Genomic DNA, 17,427 nt, shown 5'->3' on the forward strand with positions numbered 1-17,427 from the left:
ACCCAGTGGCCTGCAATGGCCTCACTGTAGGAAACACCAACCTTTCACCCCTCTAAATGGGAAGAGCTCAATAACGTGACCTACATTTTACAGGCATTTATATTGATTTACCCACGCGGTAGCTGCAAGAATATCTGGAATCTTCTAAGTCCGTATATATGCTGCAGTAGAGACTTAAAACATTGCATGGAGGAGACGTACAACACAGTAGGAGACACAGCGCTGCACTGGGGGGACATTCTGTCTATTTCCATATATTTCCTGGCCGTTTTATGCGTCGGATTATGGGTAAGGATTTGGTCATGGTTTCAATTAGTAATGTACATTGTGCATGGTTTCATATGTTAAACATTAACCGCTTTTGAGAACAGCATTTATGGTTTTCAGATGAGCATCTCTTTAATTTTTCATAACCCTTAAACCTGATTAAAATTGATCTACCTCTACACGTGACAGGTTCACACAGCTGCGTTACAGGTGTGTAAATTCCTAGTCCACATACATGTACCGCAGTACCGGATTTAGAGGGGGGGGGGGGGGGGGGGGGGGTCAGGGGCCCCCTGTACTGTATACACCTACAGTAGTGGTGCACCCATTAAAACCGGTTTCACAGTCTCTTTTGTTGTGTTCTTGCATGTAGACTGTTGTCAGAAAATTGGATTAGTCTTTTGGCTTATTTTCAATACTTTTTTTCACCTATAATTATTCTACAGTAATATATGATGATAATAATCAATCGATAAAATACTTACACATTGATAGAGTACATTTTTCCTTGATTGTTCCAGCAAGGCCTTGTCTTGACGGTCTCAAATTTTCTTCAATAATTAAAAGCAGGCACAGCAAAACATCTTAATTTACAAATATAATATTCTGCCCTCATAGAAATTTAATTATATTTCAAAGGACACCATGAATAGTCCTATGCAAGTATATAACTAGAATTAGAAACAAATACTGTTAGCGAGAGTCGGGCAGAGTTGGCTTGATCCACATACATGTAGAACGATGTGAATGGGATAAAACCACTTGATAAAGACTTCAGTACCCCACCCAGATTATTTTAAGGTGTGTGTGTGTGTGTGTTCCTTGATCCTGATTCTCTCTGTATTTAAAAAGCCTCCCTCTCTCTCACACACACACACACACACACACACACACACACACACACACACGCTTTAATAGTGTTTTTGCACCCTTTCAATCCTACGTATACTCAGACAAGTCAAACCATCACTTGCTATCTTAGAGGTGCCAGGAGTAAGATACAGTTACAAAGACAAGGGACTCTCATCTACAAAACTGACTGAAGATATCCATGTTGCAGCAAGTCCTTGGCAAAGAATCTTCAAAAGGAATCAATGGCAGAAAGCAAACAGCTGCAAAGTCAGAAAGAAAAATGGATGTGTTGTACTAATATGAGTATCTGCTTCTGTAATGACAAATGACTGTTGGAGGAGACAGAAATAGAACATTTTCTATAAATGTCTTGTCATTAACTACATGTAGTCCAGATTTCTACAGACAGTGCAGCTTGCGATAAATCAGAGAACTGATTAATAAAGTATCAATTACTGTAGTAGATGTGGTAATGTCTTGTGCACACAAGTAAACGTTTCATCCCAAATGCACCTCACATTAACACAATGTATTGCTAGTCGGTCATGATCAGTTGCAGGGTGGTGAGCTGCACATATCCCATATGGATATAATGTTATCTGGATATGGTCAAATGTCCATGTCAGCATTCCATTTTTATATTACCATGATTATAATATAATAATCTTCAAGGTACTGCCACAGTATCTCATAAAGCACTAATTAATGTATGAGAAAAATTTTTATAATTACTAGTATGCAGAGAAACTTAAAGGGATTGTTAGATTGACATCGTATATGTAAGCAGTCAAACTTTGTTGAATGTTTTCATACCCAGAGGGAGATGAATATGCTGCATGTATGTTCATTCTTAAAAGCTGTAAAAAGGCTAATTTCACATGATCGAAGTTGTGCGTATAATTAATAGATTTCACATACGAATTCAATACTCATATGCACCTCATTATTAGTACAATACTCTGTACTAGTAATATGCTACATATATATATCTAGGTTTGGCAGAAAATTTGTAAAACCAACTTGTTTCACCACGGGTCAGTGGAAATTTGACATTAAAGACATTAAAAACATTGGCATTTTATTTGATCAGTTTTGCATCAGCAGTGTTTCTCCATCTAAAACACACATTCAGAAACAACACATGGACACAACATACATCACTGATTTAGATTCAATATGCATTGGTTGATGAGTTTACCAGTCAAAAACAGTGATGGTAAGATTTTTACAGCAGCAGTGATGACATAGAGCTCATTCAGAACGCGGGACTAGCAGATCCATGGATCAAATATGGCTGACCGGTTACATGCCGATATGTCCCCGCACCGATACTCCCCCGCACTGGTACATCCCCGCACCAATACTTCCCCACACCAATACTCCCCCACAAATACAGATATACTGAGGGGGAGTATCGGTGCGTTGATGTACCGGTGCAGGGATCCATCGGTGTTGGGTCGTATCAATGCGTATAATACAAAAAATTACTAAGGGGGAATATCGGTGCGGGGGAGTATCGACATGACCCCGGCTGACCCACTCAAATGCTTATTGCTTTATCTCGGCAGGAAATCTATTCAGTGCCTTAAATCCTGAATTAAGCAGCAAGCTTTTTAGTGGTCTGCCATATTTGATCTGCAGATCTGTTACTGTAGTCCATTGTTCTGAATGTGCTCATTGACAAAGAATACCAGTACTAGCATAACTTGTTCAGTACATGTAAATTATACTGGTAGCATATGTATCTTAGGAATACATGTACTGGTATATCCCTGTTGGCCAAAATCAGGCTAAAAATACTACTTATTAATAATTTGCTTGCTGTCCATATCCTGTAATATTCATGGATAATATTTGTCTTGAACAGTCATTGTAATTTTGTTGATGAAGTCACATGTTTCAGTGGTTTAAGGGATAAAGTTGATTTTTTTCATTTCTTGATTTTCTCTACTACCTGTGCTTTCAGCATAGAAATTTCAAAAGCAAATAGGAACTGTGCATCAGTATTATAGGGGGGTGTAACCATATTTCTTAAAAGCAGATGGTTAAGATTAGCACATCAATAGCTTTAAACTACGCCAATTTTTAATGGACAAGACCTCTGTAAAGAAGACCCCTAACCTCGGTTTTAAAATATGCTATCAAACATCTGCAACAGTCAGTTGTTCTTTACAGCTTTGTTAATAATTTTGCAAATTTTAGTGAATTTACATGCAGCGGTTATGGAGTTATCCACCAAACTTGCTTTCTACACCTAACTAAGTTTATGCGTCTGGGTAATTCAGCAGGTAAAAATGGCACCGTCACAGAATGAGAGTCCTACCTGTTATAATATATTGATCAGTACAGTCCCCCTAGGATATGCCAGATATTATGATAGATTGAGACATGAATAAAAAAAAAAACGAAGTAAAGAACTCAAATAAGGTCACATAATGATATAGTTCAGGGTATTGTTTTAACACCAAGAAAACACCAAGAAAGAATGTGCACTAGATTAAATTTGATGTCTCGTTCAGAATGGAGTTAAGTAAAAAATATTACATAATAGCATATTTACATTTTACATTTTCTGAAACAGTATATTTCTTGTGTAAAGATTAAAAACGGCTCAAAATGTCACAATTTTTTTCTCTGTCACTAATTGTTTTGTGCTCCCTTGAATCAATTTTTTTTTTCAAACTTCATGTTGATATAAATTTGCCTAATAACAACTGTCACAGCAATAAAACTAAAATATTCTTCACAAATGCAGTTATGTCCTGCATTGTTTCCTAACATGATGTAATGTAGTCCTGACTAAATTCTGGTTATAATTTCGTTTCAGAGCTCCTGCAGGAACCGTGGCAGTGTTGGAGGATACTTCCTGGCGGGAAGGAACATGCACTGGATGCCTGTGAGTCATGGTTACCGTGGAGACATAATTTACTGTCAAGCTTTTTTTTCTGTGGAGTGGAGGAATGTTTTAACTTATCTGTTTGATAAATGATAGAGACAGAGCAAAGATGCAATTTGAAGCTCCGTGGCTTTAATCCAAGAGGAAGTCTCATTTTGCAATGGCATCATACTATCACAGTGTAGGCTTGAGTCCAATTCACCATAGCAGAACAGTTAGTTACATATATAAATTCCTGCTCGTTTTTTTCAGGTGATTTTGTTCAGGTGAATAGGAAATTTCCACTGTGCAGAGAACTACATGGAAACTTCCCTGAATGCATTCACACGACTGTGTGTATACATCCTATTAAACACGATGTGACTGCCAGTCACATTGTGTGCAAATACCCCTGGCTTTAATTGAGACCATGTCTGCATAATTACCAGTCCTGAGACATGTCCAGCTCTCTCCCAAGGCGCCATTCCATAAACCTAGTAGTTCAACCTCAAAAATTGCTGATCCTCAGATCTATCTAGTAGTGCTTTTTCAAAGGCATCAGTCCTCAGACCTATCTGCTGTCCCTCAAAGTTTGCTGATCCTCAGACCTATCAGCTGTCCCTCAAAGGTATCAGTCCTCAGACCTATCAACTGTTCCTCAAAGGTATCAGTCCTCAGACCTATCAACTGTTCCTCAAAGGTATCAGTCCTCAGACCTATCAACTGTTCCTCAAAGATATCAGTCCTCAGACCTATCAGCTGTCCCTCAAAGGTATCAGTCCTCAGACCTATCAGCTGTCCCTCAAAGGTATCAGTTCTCAGACCTATCAACTGTTCCTCAAAGATATCAGTCCTCAGACCTATCAGCTGTCCCTCAAAGGTATCAGTCCTCAGACCTATCAGCTGTCCCTCAAAGGTATCAGCCCTCAGACCTATCAGCTGTCCCTCAAAGGTATCAGTCCTCAGACCTATCAATTGTCCCTCAAAGGCACCAGTCTTCAGACCTGATGCAAGCGTGGTGCATATTATACTAGAAATATTGATAATTAGAAAACCACTTGTCCGGTAGCAGTTAATGCATCCTTTGCTGATAATAAATTAACCATCTTATTTCTTTTGCTGCTGTTTTTTTTAGCCATGGCATATTTACATCAGTGCTACTCAGTTACAAAACCTGCTGTGTTTCAATTTAAAAGGGCAAGTTGTAAGAAACTGAGTTTTGACACTGCATGTGGAGAGAAGTATGATATACATATGGTGTTCTTGTGTCTTAAAAGCCTTCATATGCAGCCACCATGTAGATGTCTTGGTTCTACTCGTAATTGTCTATCAATTCAATGTGTTGGGGAGAGTGAATTGGTATAAGGTTTCTAAGAAACGGTTTCTATATAACACCATTATACTATAATTATCTACATTAAAATCTTCTCGGAATTAATAAAAAAGATGGCAGTGCATAATGCTCTCTATATCTAATGTACGATTGTATTCCAATTTATGTACTAGTACCATGTTTCCTACAACCACCTATCTTTAATGTTTTGGTTTTTTGTTGACTTAAAACTTGGTGGATATCTTTGTTTGCTAACTCCATATCTTGCATTTGGTTAATTTGTTCGGTTAAACATCAATATCTCAATAGTCTTGACCCTGTATGGTGTTTATATTTGCTGATGGGGCGAATGATAACAAGAAATGACACCTTTGTCTTTTTATTTATTCGACCTTCAAAATTGCAGATAAGCAGTTGTGTTTGCTGATTTGAGTAGTTTTTCAGAATTGACAACTACATATTAAGGTATAGATATAGTATGAGGCGCTGAACTTTACACAAACTAGAACAGATAATTGGCCTGTTGTTTTTTGACATAAGAGTGCTTTAGGAGTATTCAGAAACAATTTTTTGATACATGTACGGTTTAAATTTGACAGGTCATGGAATGAAGAGTACGTGAATATACATACACATGCAGTAGGCTTTACTTAAACAGACTGGGGTACTAGTGCATCTTATTGAATATTTTTACAACTAGAAACAATTTATTAGCCTGGTTGTAGAAATGGATTTTATAATGTTTCATGTGTGGAGGTGACTCATTCTGAGGTCTGTCAAGTTCAACTAAATTCACCCCAACTGATACGACTCTAAAAATACTGGTATATGAGTACTTATACCAGTATATCTCTTGTAATCTTTGGGCCTGGGTCGTGAACTTTGTGAAGTTCAAGGCAATATTATTTGATGTGAAAAAAAAAAATACAATAAAATATACCTGTAGTGAACCAGTAAGCTGCTAGTAACATCCACTTTAGTTCCACCACATACCAGACTTAGTGTACGGTAATAAATCGCTCTTTTCAATCCACCAAAATTATCAAACTTTCAGATTTTAATTTTTTTAAATCAACAAAAATTATATTTCTATATGACATTGTGGTGCTTGTATCACATAGAATGAAACTTAAGAATATCCTGCTGTTGCAACCACTCAACAGGAATGTTCTTAGCAAGAAATTATGGCTTTAAAAATACAGTATCTGTAAAATTCACAATTTTTCCCCATTGGAAAGATAACCATACTTGGCTTGTAGTTTGAATACAGTAAACTCCCCCCCTCCTCAATTTCCTGAACCTCTCTATTTGAAAAGAATCAGGGTCTCTTTTCACTCTTTCAATCTACTATTAACATGCTACTTTTGTATTTTTAGGTTGGAGCCTCCTTATTTGCCAGTAACATAGGGAGCATCCATTTTGTTGGCCTAGCAGGCTCGGGAGCAGCCGGTGGTCTGGCTATTGCTGTGTATGAGCTTAATGTACGTTGTCACCTGTGAGGTAGTATGCAAGTGCAATTTCTTATGTAACGTTTTTTTATGTTTTTTTTTTTTTGTATTCATCTATATGTTTTGATTAATTAAATTCAATTTGATTCATACATTAAAGAAAGTAACTGTAACAGTAACAGCCCATTTGAACCCTGATATTGTTTATTGTGAACACGTTTTGTATAACAGTTCATAAATAAGATATCGGGTAGGTAAGCCAGATAAAGGTGCACCAAGTGACCAAGGTGTGACAGTGTCTTATTTACTATTTCAGGCTATATTTGTGGTCTTGCTGCTAGGATGGTTGTTTGTGCCAGTCTACATAGCGTCGGGGGTGAGAACCAGAAACTAGTTCACAAAAACATCTTAGGGGTCAAAGACAGCTTTTAGACCCAAATTCTGTTTTGCTGCTTCATGTGGTGATAAATGCACAATAATATGCTAAAATAAAGTAACTAGTTCACAAAAACATCTTAAGACTCAAAGTAGACTTTTAGACCCTTATTTTGTTCTGCTGCTGCGTATGGTGATAAATTTGATATAGTATGCTAATATGAAGTAACTATTGGTTTACAAAATAAGCCATCTTTATCTTGTCATAGACCAGGCTCATTATTTAATAAGATTAGGCTGCTATTCATTTATATGTGGTCAAGGTGGACCTGAGTTTTGGTCTAAAAGTTATGAACAGCTTTTAGTTTCAAATTCTTTCATGAAACAAACCTAAGCACTCAATATTAGTTGAAAAATAAGGTTAAATGAGGCCACCTTGTGGTAGCCTTAGGTCATTTTAAGTGGATAACGCCTTTTTTGCAGTACAAGATACATCTGTAAATCTACTTCATTTTATTTCCTTTCATGTTTAATAAGTCTTAATATTTATACAGTAAAAAATATAATTTTGGTTTCTCTTGATTTTATCCACTGTTTTTATGTATTATTGTTACATTGATATTTGTCATATTTCTTAAATATAAGATTATAACACAAATTTGGTTATTGTATTTTCAGGTCTTTACACTTCCTGAGTACCTACAAAAACGGTTTGGAGGCTCGCGTATCCAGATCTACCTGGCGGTGATGTCCATGATAATGTACATCTTCACCAAGATCTCGGTAAGTTGAGAATACAGGTGGAAAAACAACCAAAAAGTATAAAAGTGTCCAACCAAAGCTCGGAGCTTTGGATAATTTTATACTGTTAAAACAGTAATAGACTGATGTCTGAGACGATAAACAGTGTGTGTGTGTGTGTGTGTGTGTGTGTGTGTGTGTGTGTGTGTGTGTGTGTGTGTGTGTGTGTGTGTGTGTGTGTGTGTGTGTGTGTGTGTGTGTGTGTGTGTGTGTGTGTGTGTGTGTGTGTGTGTGTGTGTGTGTGTGGGTGGGTGTGGGTGGGTGGGTGGGTGGGTGGGTGGGTGGGAGAGGGCAGATGTCAATATAAAGAGGTAGGGGTGTGAAGGTGGGGGCAGCAGAGGTCAATATAAACAGGTTGGGGTTTGTGTGTGTGGGTGGATGGGGGGGGGGGGGTGGTGCAGAATGCCACAGAAGTAAATGTAAACAGGAAGGGGTGTGTAAGGAACAGAGGTAAATTTGAAGGGATGGGAGTGCTTGTGGAGAGGAAGAATAGATGCAAATACAGTTGAGCTCAGAAAGAACGCTCCAGATTGTTATCCATTTGTTACCTCTTGTTACCAAGAGTAACTATCTAGCTAACAGCGATAATTATAGGGTATAAGAGCTAACACATCTGTGGTCACAGTCTGTTTGGACAGGAGATAACACCCCATGCTGCAATGAACCACCATTCATAAAAAGGGGGCGGTGTTCTTGCAAGTAACCAGTTAAGTTGTTAAAAAGTGTTACTTTGGTAACGTCCCATTCTTTCTGAGCTCAACTGTAGACACAGGTGTTGTGGAGAAGTAAAGATCATAAGTGCAGAAAGCAGGAGGATATTAAGTGACCCCCCCTACCCCCGTCCTCATGTAGCAGGGAGTTAAGCCATGCTTCTCTAATCTTATATTCATTGTGCAAAAATATAAACCCCCCATTTGAATTACTAGTACTTATGTAACATGTAATGGGCAACTCCAAATGAGCTGATGTTGTTTTATACATGTAATTGTGCAGTAGTCTGTAGCACATTGATTTATTACAGGATATATATAAAATGTATAACCTAATGCTGATTGAATTTTAAGAGTATTGCATAGGGTGTTTATATTTTTGCCCAGAAGCTAACTTATTTGCAAAGAATAACTTGTTATTAATTTTTTTTGCAGGCTGATTTGTATAGTGGCGCCATCTTCATTGAGCAGGCGATGAACTGGAATCTCTATGTTGCAATACTTGCCATCTTGTCCATTGCAGCCCTCTTCACAATTACAGGTTGGTCTCGTATCAGGAAGGAGGGGGAGGGGGAAGTACACACATGAACAGACTATTTACTCTCCTATATATATATATATATATATATATATATATATATATACGCATATACTATGTGTATGACACTAATTTTGCTATCTTCCAGGTTTTTAAGTGTTTGTGCAAAGATATAGTACAAGTAGTGCCACTTAAATTGAGATTCATTTACCATAATATAAACTGTTAATGAAAATATTTTTCAGTGAGAGAAAGCAAGCATCTTATAAATGGAGAGGGTTAGGTATGCAGCTCGTCCTGCCCAGATAGGGAACAGAAGGGTATTTTTGGTGCATAAATTTTTTTCATGCACAGTAACCAACACTGGTGGTTGTTGTCTAAGGGGGCATTCACAGGGGCGGATCCAGAGGTATTTTCTGACAGTCTTCCAAATGATTTTGTTGATCCATCTGCCATTTTTGACTGTCTTCCAACAGAAAAAAATTAGATACCCACCAATATAAGCTTGGAAGACCCTGAAGACGGTCTCAATCCGCCCCTGCATTCAGAACAATTTGATCTGCAGACTAACAGATCCACTGATCAAATATGGCACCACCCATTTGAAATTGTGGTGGGATTTAATTGTTCTGCCCCCACTGGGACAGTGCGTGTGGGGATGGAAATCCATTGTCAAGTGCGCGCCATATTTGATACATGAACTAGTTAGTCCTCGGATCAACTTTGTTGTGAATGCTCTCTAATGTGTCCAGTTGCACCATCCACAGTTGTGACTGCACAGGCAGCAATTACCAGAGTCCTTCCAAAGTTGCTGGAACAAGAATTTGATCCATGTTCATTTCTTGTCACTACGGTGATTTGAAATCAAAGTCACAATTTTGCTTTGAATATTCCGGAGTCAAATGTGGGGCAAAAGTTGTAGGTCAAGTTCAAAAATTGGCCTGAACAGACTTTCATTTCAAAAGATGCCCTGTATTTTATGATGATTTGTATGTATTTCAAACTTGTTTCAGCAATATCTAAAAAAAGGAACCTTCTGTTTTCCTTTTAACTAGCTGCAGGCAGCCATAGGACTAAAATGCAGGTCCATGCTGAAAGTTTGCCCCATCCTTTATTTATTTATTTTTTAAAATTTATGATATCTTGTGTTTATGATATTTTCTTCCCAACTTTTCTTGCAATGCAAGATTGTTATTGGGAGATTTAATATTTAACTAAAACAGGCCTATTATAAAGATGACCTTGACTTCAGCATGAAGGTTATTTCCAGGTGGATTGACGGCAGTGATATGGACCGACTTCATACAGACCATCATAATGTTGATAGGAGCTGTTGCTCTCATGATATTAGGTACGTTGAAACAAAGTAACTGGTATTAAATGGTACCATGCTCCTTTCTTGGTATATCAAATTGTTATATTGGTTATGGAAGTTAGTTACCTAATAGGGTATCATAAAATTGTATTTGTTGCCTCATACAGGACATGAATGGAATTTTAATGTTATTTTCTTACAATCCAAAATCATGTATGTGCCACTGAAAAAAATCATTTTTTAATGTTAAAATTTCTTTTATTGCAGGCAAAGGTATTTATTTCTATCAATCCCTAAATGATATTTTTACTGTATTTCTCACCAACAGGTTTTGCTGAGGTGGGGGGTATTCAAGGTCTGAGAGAGAGCTACCCTAATGCTATATCCAACTCCACCAAGTATGGCAACAGCACTTGTGGTCTCCCCAGAGAAGATTACTGGAACTTATTACGTGATCCAGTCAAGTCAGATTTACCTTGGCCAGGTATAATTGGGTTGACCATTAATTCTATATGGTATTGGTGTGCTGACCAGGTGAGTGGCTGTCTGACCTGTGGTCAAAGGCTTGACCACTATTCATAATTATTGTATTTTGGTTAAATTCTGAATTTGTCACATTTGTTCTGGATTCAGTTTTTAATTTAAAATACTGAACAGTTTATTTTAGAAATTTTCTAAATTAATAATTGTTATAAACAATAAGTACAAGCTATAAATGATCTTGATGATATATTTCATTCATGCAATATATATTTATTGAAAATTATATCACTGTTACATGTTGACTTAAAAAATTAAAAAAAAGATGACTGGCTAGTCTTTTAAACTAAATTATCAAATTAAAAATAGAATAAAAAAATCAAATACAAGTACAGTGAGAAGGAAAAAGTTGCTCTTCTACAGTACCTAGGAAAATTCATTTTGTCAGAAAAATCCCATGGATTTGGCCTTTAAGCTAGTTTATTAGCTTAACTTTTATAAGAACAATACAACAATTGCACTGAATTATTAGGAAATACAGAAAATGAAATTTGTAAGAGAAAGCAGAAGATGCGTTAGATAAACAAGTTAATTTAATGCAAATTAAACTTATAAAAAATAAGTTCAAGGTAACACAAACATGCAGTGTAAATTATAGATGGGGGCCCTGCTGATATTCCAATCAGCAGAATTCATGAAAAAGAGAACCGTTACCAGATAACATTAAAATTCTGTGAGCTCCATCAGAGCATTAGGTGAGTAACTTGAAAACAAGGTCTCCAGGAGGGGAAGTTTGAGATTTGAGAAAGGACCAGAGCATGTTGCTTATAACTAACTGTACACAAAGATACTTGTCAAGATGAATGAGAAATGATGACAGAGGGAGTGAACTGAAGAGTGAGGGGAAGAGTATGAGAGAGAAAAAGTGGTGACAAGAGATTAAGATATGCCCTGGAGACTCATATTGTCTGCAAGATTTTTTTATTTATATTTTACATGCATGCACATGTTCCTGTGTGTTTGTGATAAGCCTCTTGATACCACGAGCTCTACATGCTTATGGACAAGCTGTACTCACAATACATGATACAATGGCCACATTCACAGCAACAGACAAACAGATACGCAGATCATATATGGCGGACCCACTTGAATTTTTGTTGAGTAATTCTAGCGTGGAATCTACTCATTGTCTTTCAAGGGATTCCATGGCAACATTTTAAGTGTGTCACCATATTTGATCCTGTTAGTAGTGGGGGTCCATAATTCCAAAAATATGTCAAAACTAGCTAAAAAGTTCTTTACACACCTAAAAACAATATTTCAAATGATTTTTTGAAAGATCATTGATAACTCAGCTGCTACTTGCATTTTATGATTACACAATTTTTAGCATTTTAGTGCGATTTTCTAACAGTTTTAGTCCGCTGTTGTGAATGGGACCTGTGATAATATTATAATTGTATTTACAGTACTGTTATTTCTAGGTGATAGTCCAGCGTGTTCTTGCCTCCAAGAATTACACCCATGCCAAGGCAGGCTGTCTCTTTACGGGGTATCTCAAGATATTGCCAATGTTCCTGCTCGTGATGCCAGGGATGATTGCAAGAGTTCTGTTCCCAGGTAAAATAGCCATGGCATTACCATTACCTACCTGTATAATGGTCCCCCTTAAAACTTGTGGGTGACTGGGTTTAAGTCAATTATACATTATTAACCTCATACACACCCAGGCCTGTAGCCAGGGTTTTTTAACAAACCGCCCTTTTTGCCAGGAAAAGGTCCACTCTGGGAAAAATTTAATATAGGTACACGTAGGTTACATGGTAAAAGGTCCAGACCCCCCCCCCCTGGCTGTGAGCCTGCACACCTGCATCGAGTTGAAAACATGACATCTATGATTTCAGACACAGTGGGCTGCTCAGACCCAGAAGTCTGCTTGGAGGTGTGCGGTAGCAGGTCTGGTTGCAGTAATATAGCGTACCCGTCACTGGTGCTGAACCTGATGCCTCCAGGTACTGAAAGACTTATTAAAAGCTTTGATCTAACCATTGTTTTGCATGGGGTGGAATTACAATACCATTTGGTGCACCTATAGATATGTGATAGCAGAATACATTATAATCCTAAGTCCAATATCAACAGTCTGTCAGTAAGCAAAGGTTAACACCATAGTGTTTGGCTTATCTTTGGGCAAGTAAATGTTAGTAAGAAGGGACTGGCTTAAACGGCTTTATGATTCACAATAAGCAGTGTCAAAATTATTCTATTTGCTATTCATCTAATTTCAGTTTTGTGACAGTGATTTTGCTGGTTATTAAATGTTTCCTGGAGGGATGCATTTCAATGCCTGGAATCTGTGAAGTTATAATCATGACATTGCTGCCATCATGGGATTTCATTTGTCTCTATTACAGGTGCTCGTGGTTTGATGTTGGCGGTGATGCTGTCTGCTCTGATGACATCGCTGACATCAATATTCAACAGTAGCAGTACCATTTTCACCATGGATCTGTGGACAAGAATTCGGAAAAAGGCATCTGATGTTGAACTCATGATAGTGGGCAGGTCAGTGCATGTACATGGCCAGGTCCTTGAAACAATGAGCCAGTTTTTATCTATCTATCTATCTGTCTGTCTGTCTGTCTGTCTATCTATCTATCTATTGTCAGAGTCTGCAGTTATGCTCAAGGTTGATAAAAAAATTTAAGTGAAGAAAAATTGAAAGGTATTAGAATTGCCATTTTTTGGACTTTATTACAATACATTGTTAGTCTTGACACCAGAATTTGCAAAAAAAAGAGGTCATATTAGTCTACATTCACATTTATTAGTGTACATGTAGTACCTTATAATTTGGTTATATTATAATTAGGTTTTTCTTTCAGTTTTAAAGGCTTGGTAAGGTTACCAGGTATTCTGTGTATATAAAAAAATTTAATGTTAAATTTTTTTAGGCTATTTGTGGTCTTCTTGGTGGTCGTTAGTATCATCTGGATTCCGGTGTTGAAGGCGTCCGAGGGCAACCAACTCTATGTATACATACAGGAGGTCTCCAGCTTTCAACAGCCTCCCATATGTGCTGTTTTCCTTCTGGCTGTCTTGTGGAAGAGAATCAATGAGAAGGTGGGGTCCAGATTTTAAGTAGTTCAGAATCTAAAATAAAGAGATATTGTTGAACACAATAATCTCCATGTTTGTTAGTCAAAAAGAGTGTAAATGTTAAAATTTGTATTTTCATGTAAGTTTTCTGATTATTATTAATATTATTTGAAATTTGATTACATATTTTGTGGTATGAGTACATGAAAGTTCATTGTGTTATATAATATAATAATGATAATAATAATAATAATAAGTTTAATTATATATATATATAGCAACCACTAGATTGACGTTGTACATAAACTGGATTAGAATAAAAATTACAGATTCAAACTTTTACATAAAATAATGGATATACAATTAGACCAAAATGAGTTCAAAAATAAATAACAGTTAAAGTTACTATGATAATGACTCGATCATTTCAGTGGGCAAAAATTATCAAACTTTCAGATACATCATTTTAAAATCATAAAAATTATATATTTTTATAGCATTTGTGGTATTTTTAATGCATAGAATAGAACTATAAGGTAGTATGCTTTATCTGATTTGTGTGTTTCAGGGTGCCTTTGCTGCGTTAATGATCGGCTTCTTGACAGGCATGGGGCGTTTCGTTTGGGAGTACTCGTACTCTGTGCCAGGATGTGGTATGCCAGGGGAGGACCCTAGGCCCAGCATCATCAAGGACTTTCACTATTTATACTTTGCCATCTTTCTCTTCCTTCTGACCATACTGACTGCTGTTGTGGTCAGTTTGATGACAGAACCAATCAAAGATGACCATGTAAGTAGTGGGTCATAGAAATATGAGGATTGGCAGTTTTGCTTAATGTTCATTTTATAAGTAGATCTTTATTATTATAATTTTTTCTTATGTCACAATTCTTGTGATGTAGAAGAAGAAGGCAGAGTCCTAATTTATTCATACAAAAATTACTGCAGCTGTCTAATAAAATGTTGTCTCTCTAAATTAAGAATTACAAAACCACCATATGAGCCATTACATGTAGCTGTAGCTGTATCATGTTTTTCTGCCCATGAAGCTCATTATATATTTAATAGTGTGTCTTGTGATTTCAGCTTCACCGACTAACATTCTTCAGTCGCAACAGCAACAAAGTTCGCATTGACATTGACTTGGCCAACTCTAGGTCAGACTCTTCCGAAAGTAGTCAGGGTATTGTGGAACTGAAAGACACAAAACTGGTAACAAAGGACAATGTGGCAAAACAGAAAGAAAGAGACACAGGTCAGGCAGGCCAAGGGGATGGCCAAGTGAAAATGGTGGATGAGGAGATGAAAACAGATGTTCTAAAGAACCGAGCTTACCATGAGATGACAAAGGAAAAAGACGAGAAAGTGTCCTTGGTTGGTGACAAGAAGAATGGGGACCAAAGAGACATGTCTGTGACAAAGAAGAATGGGGATGTTGAGGATCCTGAGAGAGATGTGAAATTTGAAGGTATTATATACTGTTAGGGGATGTTCTCTTATATATATATATATATATATATATATATATATATATATATATATATATATATTATGCCATATTTTCAGTATATTTATCATATGCCATATGTTTAGTACATGTATCAATTATATCAATTTATAATGTTATTCATAAATGAAAAAAAAATTAGCAGTTTGTGTCCTTAAAAATTTGTCTTAATGGGGGAGGGGGGAGGCGGGCAGTCTGAAATATAATATATATATTCAAAATTGTGGGCTTTGTCTCATTGTTTGGCATGTTTTTTAAATTCATGTGAGATAAGTAATAAATTCAATACATCTAGTACATTGAGGATTTTTTCATTGATTGGTACGTTTTTAGGTGTCCATTCTCTGCCGTGTTGGAAACGAGCCCTCCAGTGGCTGTGTGGTATTGAGTCCCATCCTGAAATTCAGTTAACAGAGGAAGAAAAGAAAGCTGCAGAGCAGAAACACATGTCTTTAACTGAGGACCACCGATGGAAATTATTCTGTAATTTCAATGCTGTGCTCCTGATGTCCGTGGCAATGTTCTTGTGGGGATTTTTTGCTTGAGTGTTTTGTGTGTGTGTAGTTTTATTTTCATTCATTAAGAAACCAGGTTAATATTATTTTAGACTTTATGATTATTGTACCACCAGCGTAGGCGCTGGCGGTACCCATGGTTTTAGTCCCGACCCGTATGTTCCGCCGGCTCCGCCGGCTCCTGCGGCTCCGCCGGCTCCTGCGGCTCCGCCGCCAAGTCACCGTTACCGCTTCTCCTCCTAGACGGTAAGGGCCCCTGTACCCATCTCTTGGATTTAGGTCACCTATAATCTCAACTCATTCCACGTAAAATTTGGGCTTTGTCGGTATTGGGGTCTAGGTGTGGCACTCATTGCAATGCACCCTTGTCTAAAAATGGCAAAATTAAATGCTAATTATCTACCCTAAGGAAGGAGTTATGGGAAAAATTTCTACAGACAGCTTTCCAAAAGTCATATGTGTAGATTTCAAATATGCCCTTGGATTTGACCTTTGACCTTTATTTCAAGGTCAAACGGGCCAAAATTTTCAAAAAAATGAAATTTTTTACGAAAAAAATTTTTTTTGCCCTGTTATTCAGACACCACGCAGACTTAACCAATAATATTATTGGAAAGTGTTACCCTTCGGGTCGTCTTTCATCTCCGTGAATTTGGGGTCAATCGGTGCATTTTCACGGGAGTAGTGGCCATAAAGTACTGAAACTGAAAACTGTCTCTAATACGGGAACCGTTAATGCTAGAGACCCATTCTTTTTTGCATTTTGTAGAGCATGTAAAGCCCAACACTGGAGGTGGTCTCCGTTTTTTTGTATTCCATACGGTTTTCAAGTTACGCTGTATCAAAAAGTACATATTGGTGGTGAAAGCAAAATGTGCAGTACGGTAATGGATAATAAATTTTGAACTCTGGAAAAATAATACATTAGGCTTGGCAAAGCAGACAACTTGTGGTCAAAAATGACATTATTTCATCAAATTTGAACTTCTGGAACTTCAGAGCACCTCCTATTTTAAGAATTTTGACCAAAATGATGTTTTCTTTATTTTAATTAATCTTTTCTGTAGGAAATTTATGGCACATTATGGTAACTCCAAAATTATAACATTTAGTCCCTTATATCTCCAAAACTGGCAGAGATAGGTCCATAGTTACTATTGAACTTGAAAAGGAAGTCATATACTGGCAATCTAAATGTGACCTTTAAATTGACCTTTGACCTACCTTTCACCATGAACTGAACTTTGCAAATTTTGCTTCCCTTTTATCTCCAAAACTGGCAGAGATAGGTCCATAGTTTCTATTGAAC

General features: G+C 37.1%; 1 protein-coding gene across 2 annotated transcripts; it reads left to right on the forward strand.

The window, feature by feature from the left end:
* Positions 1 to 69: 69 nt before the first annotated feature.
* Positions 70 to 16,220, forward strand: LOC106156174 (sodium/glucose cotransporter 4). 2 transcript variants are annotated; one of them, XM_013531292.3, is made up of 15 exons: positions 70 to 288; positions 3,947 to 4,015; positions 6,704 to 6,808; positions 7,092 to 7,151; positions 7,829 to 7,933; positions 9,097 to 9,202; positions 10,470 to 10,550; positions 10,843 to 11,048; positions 12,482 to 12,617; positions 12,902 to 13,009; positions 13,412 to 13,562; positions 13,952 to 14,120; positions 14,665 to 14,886; positions 15,183 to 15,564; positions 15,937 to 16,220. In XM_013531292.3, exons 1-15 carry the CDS (start codon positions 187 to 189, stop codon positions 16,146 to 16,148), a joined length of 2,214 nt encoding a protein of 737 aa, XP_013386746.2. In that variant the 5' UTR covers positions 70 to 186; the 3' UTR covers positions 16,149 to 16,220. The 2 variants fall into 2 exon arrangements, with proteins under 2 accessions (XP_013386746.2, XP_086865121.1); XM_087008995.1 differs by lacking the exon at positions 70 to 288 and having other exon boundaries at positions 3,951 to 4,015; positions 7,092 to 7,189.
* Positions 16,221 to 17,427: the final 1,207 nt, after the last annotated feature.

The sequence above is a fragment of the Lingula anatina genome, chromosome 3, assembly GCF_051362555.1.
Source record: "Lingula anatina isolate TDL-2025a chromosome 3, LinAna3.0, whole genome shotgun sequence".
Lineage (NCBI taxonomy): Eukaryota > Metazoa > Brachiopoda > Lingulata > Lingulida > Lingulidae > Lingula > Lingula anatina.

What these genes read in the sequence shown, in the direction of transcription:
- LOC106156174 (XM_013531292.3), top strand. Translation starts at nt 187, where the DNA reads ATGGAGGAGACGTACAACACAGTAGGAGACACAGCGCTGCACTGGGGG. An exon ending in AGCCCTCTTCACAATTACAG is followed by an intron (nt 9,203 to 10,469) that starts GTTGGTCTCGTA and finishes GGTTATTTCCAG; the next exon opens with GTGGATTGACGGCAGTGATA. An exon ending in GGAAGAGAATCAATGAGAAG is followed by an intron (nt 14,121 to 14,664) that starts GTGGGGTCCAGA and finishes TGTGTGTTTCAG; the next exon opens with GGTGCCTTTGCTGCGTTAAT.